This window comes from Poecilia formosa, unplaced genomic scaffold (genome assembly GCF_000485575.1).
Source record: "Poecilia formosa unplaced genomic scaffold, Poecilia_formosa-5.1.2 Scaffold80, whole genome shotgun sequence".
Taxonomy (NCBI): domain Eukaryota; kingdom Metazoa; phylum Chordata; class Actinopteri; order Cyprinodontiformes; family Poeciliidae; genus Poecilia; species Poecilia formosa.
The window spans coordinates 594949-603569 of NW_006800019.1; the positions used below are offsets into that span (position 1 = coordinate 594949).

The following is an 8621-nucleotide window of genomic DNA, read 5'->3' on the forward strand; positions in this document are numbered from 1 at the left end:
ATTTTTATCATGACATTATGGAAAATAATGAACTTTATCACAATATTCTAATTTTATGACCAGCACCTGTACATGTGTTGCTCATGAAGACTGGATTAAAATTTAACTCATGCTTTATGATTAGTGACACTGTATGCAGTTATATCAATAGAGTCGTACTTAAACAGGGGATTCAACATGATGTGAAAAGTGGTTTTAAAAAAGTCCCCTGTTGCATTTACAGACCTCACAACAGACCACCTTAATCCATATCTACTCAGTTTGGTGCATAAAGAAACTGCAGAGAAAAAAGGGATAATGGCCGACTTAGGCAAATGCTTCTGCATGCAGTAGTGTCTATCAGTTCCCATCTCTCCAGGCATGTGCATCCAGTGTAATGTGATATGCCTCTCCTTGGCTGTCCTGTCCAATGCTGGCTCTGAGCCATGCTCCCATTCAACTAACCAGCTTCTCTGTGTGTAACTCCTATATTTTCCGCTGGGTCTTAGTGCCCCCTGCAATGCAATCCGATTTATACCCAACAATATTGAACTACTGGCGAGTTTTATTTAGGCAACAGAGTGTCTCTTTCACTGTTTTTTTAAAGGATTATGTGATGAGCTGCTAAAACTGTAATCTGCCAATCTATCTAGTGGATTACTGCAAACCGGTTCTTTCCGAACAACAAGTTGCCTTAATCTGCTTCACTTTTTTTAGTCTATGCATAAGACTATTGCAAGCTGCCAATCAACATAATATTTAATTATTTTAATTGAATATGTTATCCAAATCACTTTGGTCATTGCAGAGAAAAGTGGTTAAAAAATATTGAAACACACATTTAAAGCAAAATGTAACCCACACTTTTATTAACTGATTTTTAGCTATAATAAATATTGAGAACCATGTGTCATTTTTCTACTACCGCACAAATATATTCTACATTGTGTTATCACATACAAACCTAATGAAGCACGTTGAAATGTGTAGCTGTAATGTAAATGAAGGTGAAATTAATTCAATGCAGTGTCAATACTTTTGGTAAACATCAAGTTAAGACCTACTCTACCTTAATCAACCATGCCATTTAACTATATTTCTCTAGGACTGTTTGTGTGTTATTTCCACAACATTTCTGATGCTAAGATGTAAAATACCAGCAACTGGCCTGTATGGACATCCCATAATTATTGGTCTGTTTCTACTACTTTACATCAAAGCTACATTTTTGCCTGGGAGCTCTGCTTGCATAGTCGTTGCTCACACAGTGGAGTTAACTAAGTTGTGCTCAAAGGTCTCACTCTTCATGTTGTAGTGTGGAAGAAGGGCTATAGATTTATTCAAGTGTGAGACTTTACCACATCTTACACAGTCCAACTCGGCGTCCATCCACTGCTAACAACCAAAGGCAAGAAAGGTCAAGAACCAGAGCTGCAGCAGAGCTCCCAGAGAGAAAACTGCAGGGGCCAGAGGAGGAGATTCAAGCCACATTCCCTCCTCTCATTATAAACTTTGTACATAGTAAATCTCAGCATACAGCGACTTTCAGTAGGGCTGTGTTGGGAGCGTCTCATTTACTGAATAAACCAAAGCTAACAAAGTCTGATTCCCTTCCTGAGTTATATGCTAATACAGCATTATTCATTTCCTACTTCTGTAGAAAACAGTCTCCTCCTTCAGTCTAGTTTAGGAGAGAATCACACTGATAATAATGTGCTCTGCTGAGAGGCTAATTTCATGCAATGACTTTATCTGCCCCGTTAAAGCAGAAATATGAGAACTACCCCCACGCAACACCACCTGACACTCCTCCCCCCTCCGATTCTCCACGTCCTCGACCCACTACCCCCACACCACTGCCCTTGTTTGTCTTTCCCTTTCCCCTGGGTTTGCTGTTTCCTGTTGGGTTGGGCAGTCTCATGTGAGCCATATCTTCCAGACAGCTGTAAAATAACGGGCCTTGCCCTGCCTCTCTGCCCTCATTTTTTCAATCTTTCTCCACTCCCTCTTCTTCCCTCCATTTCTCTCCCTGCTCTCCTGGTTCTCATCACCAGGCTCCAGAATTCAATTAGGTAAAGACAGATCATTCATCTCAGCCCTCAGCATTTTGATCTGCTCTCTAACCATAGCCCTAACAAATATATCAGATGGATTGGATAATGCTGAATTTTCAAGCCTTACGCGCACACTGATGAGCCACATCGTGTTATCTATAGTTCAGAATGTGACGTTTACTTTGCACAATAGAGTCCGACTTTTATCAGACTATATTGCAAAAAATGTAAAGCATTAATGCACTTTTAGTGCAACTACCTCCTCCATCTATTGAATTTTCTGATGCTGGCATTACAACCATTCAGCCTATCACTCATCACTCAGATCTAACCTAATCAACCCTGCTTCCCTGGTTCCCGCTCACGTCGGACAGCTGGGGAGATTTACTGAGTGTGTGGGAGCACAGGTTTTTGTGTGACTCACGGCTGACAGAGCTTGACCAGATCTTGGTCTGTGGTTCCTGGAAGCAGGCCACGGATGTAAAGGTTGGTTTTGCTGAGCTGCTCTGCTCCACTGTTGCTGTTGCCGCTGCCATTGCTGAAGGTGGTTGTGTTGCTGTTGCCATTGCTGTTGGGACTTGGAGGAGCCATCTGATGGTTGGAGGGGGACACATATGTCTGCTGAAAAAGAAATTACCGTCCGATTTAAAACAGTGCAATCATAGAGGAAACATTCATTTTGATACTGTGTCATACCCAAACAAGTTATTTAAAAAGCATTACATAATTGTTCTCTGTAAATAACCACTATAAAGAAAAAAATATTAATATTGGCCAAATGGCACCATAAAATCAAACAGAAAATAGATCAGAGCATAAAATGTACAGAAAAAGAGAGAAATATGTAAAAACTAACAAGACAGGAATAAAAAAAAAACATCTAAAAACAACTAGAACTAGTTGTACAGAGTTACTTAAAATCTTTAAACAAGATTAAAAAACAGAAAGTGAAGGTGTCTGCTTAACATAAAACTGGAAAGTAGCACTGTTTTGAAGCCCAAACTGCACAAAGCTCCATCGCCTCAGAGTTTAGATAATCTCTATGGAACAATTAAAAGCATCACTGTGATGGTGCATTTTGATGCAATAGTTTTGCTATCTGCACATGTGTAGAATAATTCAGCACTTTATTGATGTGCCTTACCACCTGTTTGCAGAATATATTTAAACTTATTGCTCCTTTAAGATGTCTGAAGTCCAAAATTGAGCTCCTTGACCAAACATCATTTACCTATTTTAGCAAGACATCAAAGGCTAATGTGAAACATAAATCTAGAAGTCATGTTTGATGAAGCCAAGTTCCTAGAAAAATACTCCATATAACTTCTAATGCTTCATATTACTTCCACTAGTTGCAAAACATTGCCAAACTTTGAGCAATTCACTCCAAAAATGACCTTGAGTTGCTGATTCATGCTTTAGTTTTACCCCTTTTAGGCACATTACATTCATGTGAACATAAACAGATAGTGAACATAAATGTACTCGTACTCGCTATAGGACCAGAGGAGACAGATCCTTCCAAGCTGTTGGACCAAGACTGTGGAATGAACTCCTAAACTATGTGTGATTGATGGGCTCTACTGATGCTTTTAAAAAGCAACTTAAGACATTCTTTTTTTAAACAAGCATTTTAACCTCTCTTGAACCTGGGCGGCTACAACTTTTTTTTTTTACATCTCTTGTTTTTTCTCCCCATTACTCCCTATCAGTATCTTGGTTACTAAGCCTTAATATCAGATGTGTTTATAAAAGACAGCAAATGATCATTCTAAAAACCAAAGATAGGTATTTACATAAAAAAGACAGACTACAGTTTGCATATTTCCTCAGGCACAAAGACCTTAGAGATGTACTATGATCTACTTAAGTTAAAATTGAAGTGCTCCGCTATTGTGGCCACTGCTGCGATTTGGAGGAAATTGAGGACAACCTGAGAACACCATCAAAACTGTGAAGTACATGTGTGGCACCATCATGCTTTGGCACCAGTGTTGTTGAGTTGGAAACACTGGTGCACTTCACTAAATGGATGACATTATGAGGAAAGAATGTTATCTGGAAATATTGAAGCAATACATCAACCAGGAAGCTAAATATTGGCGCAAATAATGACCCAATCATTACAAAGAGGCTTGAAGACAATGCAGTCAATGTTTTGGAGAAGCCACAGGCACCTGCACTATGAAACAAGTGGAGCAGCTGATTGCCCATTTTCAAAAGTAAGGGTGCACACTTATTTTCTTTTCCTCCTTTGTTTTTTGACTGAAAGAAATATGACTTCCCCCAGCAATCCAACAACTTTAAAAAGTATCTGTTAATTCTCACTGTGTTTTTGTTGTTTAGCAACCAAAATCCAACTTTCCTCAGAAGAGTCACTTCTTCTCAATGAATTGTCTATAATCACAAAGTTTACAGCAAAGGACTAGCATGATTAAATGAACATAATCTCAAATAGCATATGCTATAATAGCACTGTATCTTTCTATCTAACCATAAATCTGATCAAATACAGTAAAAAACGATTTATGGTGCATTAGCTCTATAAAACTATCTGTGATACAGCTACCTGCTATTATATATGGATTACCCATCTTGATATTAAACTGATCTGTCAGTTGGGCCTATTGGATCAGAGCTGGGGTCTCTATAGAAATTTACAGCTGCGTCTGACTAAGCCATGTGAAACCATAGGTGAGATAGGAGCGTGGACAATAAAAAACGTAAACCAGAAAAAAATATTTTTATGAGTCAGATGGAGCCTCATAAAAACACAAAGGCACATTACACATTTATTGACAAATTTATTGAACTACAGTAGTCTCTTGCAAGTTATGTGGTTTCCCCAGCATGCACTTCTTTCCAAGAAATAAAAGGAATGGTTGCTCTAAAAGCCAATATTCATCTTTCTGCGAAAAACTAAAAGGGGCGGAAGTTTATGAGGCTAATCAATCTCTGTCTGTTTCCGAAAAGACCTAGAAAAAGACATAATCCCAAAATGAGAAAGTAATTAAGACAAAAAAAAGCAATTTGTTTAGGTAAATGTATGTGTATTTCTAATGATATGGCTTTGCTTAGAAGTATTGTCAATCACTTCTTAGGCAACAAAAAACTTTTCTACAGACTCACAATCATCATTGACTGAGTCAACTGTTTCTGCATCTTTGCCACAATTGATTATTAAATTAAAAAATGCTCTGCAATTCAAAGACCTGATAAGTTTACCTCAAGGTTCATCACCAATGGTCTAAAACGGAGCACACAGAGCTTCATAAAGATAGTTGTGTTCAGTTCTGTGCGAGTAAACCATTTTAGTTTCTAACTAAGACTGATAAAAATGTGTTTTTTGCTTTTGAAACTGAAGAAACAAATGGCTTGACTATGAAAAGACAATTTAGTTATGTTTAAAGCTTGTAATACATGGAAGGTGCAAAATCCAATAGATACATTATATATCAGTGAGTACATTGTACATCAGTCATCAATACAGCAGATCAATAATGACCAAACCTTTTCCGTATTCCTCAAATTCAGATGCATGATCTTTTCAAAACGGATCAACTTTTAACCTCTCTTTTTTTTCCCTTAAGGTAAAAAAAAAAAATCCCTGTGGCTCACAAAGTCCATTTACTTTAACCTGAATCTTTAATGCTTATTAAAGTGGTAACAGGGCACTGTTTGTTTAGTCACAATCAAAGTTGCTTCCTCTTCCCTCCCTCGCCTTCTCCTGCAGGAAGAGAATAATCAGGAAGGATGCACCTGCAACAGCTTGGAGAGATAAGATATGACGGGAGAGACTGGAGAGTCCAGTGCCGAGGTTTGGCTGGTGAGGCCTGTCTAATTGGGATCTGAACTTGTTAGGGGAAAGTGCTAATCCCTCTCATGTGCACCCAAGTCAGAAGGTAGTGTCTCATTAAAACCGCTCTGCTAAACCTCATCTGAGAAAATGATGGCAGGGAGTCAGATACGCATCTACCCCCCTCAAACTGCTCCAGCTCAATGTGCTTCACCAGCCATGAAAGGTGACTTAAAATGCAATGGTGCAATTTTGAACAAATATGCATAAAGAGCACAAGAACATTTAAGAAGGGAGCTGTGAAATGTGCTATGCAAGTCTAAGACTGACAAATTGATGTGGATTTACTGTAACATCAAGCCCTGTGATGTTTTTCATGTATTTGTGTCACCTTTGATCCACTCCTGTTCTGAATAGTCGATGGTGTTGGGATAGACTGTCTGTACTTCACAGTTTTCTGCTGCATCAGGGCCAGGAAGACTACGTTACTTTTGCCATGACATTTATTGCGCTGTTTTATTTTTCTTTCAGATCGAAAGATCAGCTCATTATCTGGGAAGGGAAGGAAATGCAATTCTCTCTCAGTGTTGTCAGATGAGTCTGCTTCGTTGTCAGTTTCACACATCCAGCATGCCAAGTTGAGTGAATCTTCAACAGTGCAGACAGGATGGCTTAGCTTGAGATTCAGTGATGTTACTGCCGGGGTCATTGCTGTGATATTTGGGTCTCTTGAGTTGTGTAGCAAAGAAGCAGCAAATGTTTTTCACCAGATTCTTTGTTCATTTGGTGGTTATATCACGTGCCCTTTAGTGTAAAATGCCTCATACAGCATTGTGCCTATTATAGTGTTTAAAGCAAAGGTAGATGTGCACCAGTGTGTCACCTGTCAAGAGTATGAAGGTAAACCTTTTAAAAGATAACATTGTTGTAAACATTCTGCAACATTTCTTGCAGCAGGATAGAACAGCGGGAATCAGAGTCACAAATGCACAATATGACACCTTTATTTTCTACAATAACTAACAACAGATCATTTCTCTACATCTGGAAACATACCATCCCAGCATTCATTTTACACTCCGATTTAGTCAACTATTTAGCATTTTTACAGAGATCTGACATAAGTGGCTCTCTGCATGGTGCAAATAATTCATATAGCCAAAAGCTGAAAACCAATGAGATAATTACAGTTGGAGATGGCAAATGCGATGCCAGACCGCAGGTGACGCAAGGGCTTTTCCAGTCAAACAGAACAATAAGGGCAAAGGGAGCAGGATGTGGAACCTTTCTAGTTAATAGCAAAGACTTGTCTCACTTTTCAAACTGAATCTCCCTGGCAATATAAACATGCTGTAGTTTATATAGTGTCAGTCAGACCTTTAGTAATTTATTAAAAAATCTAAAATATACTATATTTTTCTTTATTTAAAATATCATCATCCTTTATGATACATAAAATCCACAATTTACTCATATACTAAGTGGTCATTCTCCATTATTTTTGCAGCATTTCTATCTTCTAACCAATGTCTTTTTTGGGTTATTTATACAACCCTATTTAGCAGGACAAAATCTTTTTACTGCACAAATAGGGGGAAAAAATTAATTACTTCAAAATCCAATTACATGCAGCCTAATGCAATCAAGTTATATCTGAAATTGGTTTGGGAGTATTTATTAAATACCAAGTTCTAAGGACCGCATTGTGGTGTGTTATTTCAGGAATAAAACCAGGTTACATGGGATCATGCAGAGATATTTCTTATTTCTTATGGCCTACCTGATTGGTTAAAGGCACTGTGGAAAAGATCACAGGTAGAATCTCTTTCCGTTAAATCTCAAATACTTAAAGGAGAGCAATGTGAGGACGGAAGAGCCAGATAAACAAAGTAATGAGAACCCTCAGTGTCCTGCAGCATAAAGCTCTTATACTCGCATATTAATCTATTCTTCCTCTTAACCATTTAAAACAGCTTTTAGCAGAAATCAATGTGTGTGTGAAACAAGCGGGAGGAAGAGAAAAAGCCTGATGTTAATGGGAAGTAGAGAAAAAAGGGCAGTATCTCCTAATCTCTCTCTTTTCTCATTAACAAACGACACAGAGCAGGGGTTACCACTTAACACTGGATTTACAAGTATCCCCTCTGAGTGTGACTTTAGCCAAGGGAGAAAAAAAATTGTCCAAGTCTCACTTAAAAGAAAGGCCTCTGTAGAGCCCCTGTGGAAGTGGACATATTGTCTGAATCCAGGATTCCAGGAATTCCAGGTCATTAATCCAGGCAATCTAAATTTCTTCCAGCTGTGAGCAAGTGATGGGAATGACACAGGCATGGTGGGAAGCATTTGATTTCAGCTGTTTCGGATGTTTTCCAAGGACTTAGTCATAACATTGCACTTCCTTTTGTGCTCATTCATTTAATTTTGAAAGAGCACCGTGGAAATAAATATTAGCCACTCAAAACGGTTAACCTTTTTTTTTTATCAAGTTTAAAAGCATTGTTCAATTTAAACTAGATGTAGTAGTATTTTGGTAACAAAACCTAGCTCAGCATTTTGACTAGAAATTAATTGAAGACGTTGGCTCAGTCAACCATTATTCTTACTCATCACGTGCCACTCCGAGCAGAACGGCTGATGTGTTTGTATGGGTTGTATGAATGAATGTATCAGTTTAAATAAAAAGCTAAGATCTATCATAAGACTTGCAGTTGAGAAAGCTTCTGCACGTAAGCAAGTTTGTTTTTGTTTCTAACCATTTTCAACTGATTTAGCTTCTACTTGCTGACATATAT

At 38.2% G+C, this 8621-nt stretch overlaps 1 protein-coding gene across 1 annotated transcript in view; it reads right to left on the reverse strand.

Moving 5' to 3' along the window:
- LOC103141205 (RNA-binding motif, single-stranded-interacting protein 2-like) overlaps positions 1-8621 on the reverse strand; it is a 20374-nt gene that overhangs the window by 9497 nt on the left and 2256 nt on the right. The window contains exons 2-3 of the mRNA XM_007556731.2: positions 2458-2654; positions 1826-1878 (exon numbers count right to left, since the gene is read on the reverse strand). Coding sequence (XP_007556793.1) covers positions 1826-1878; positions 2458-2654 — 250 coding nt within the window. The remainder of the gene's footprint in view (positions 1-1825; positions 1879-2457; positions 2655-8621) is intronic.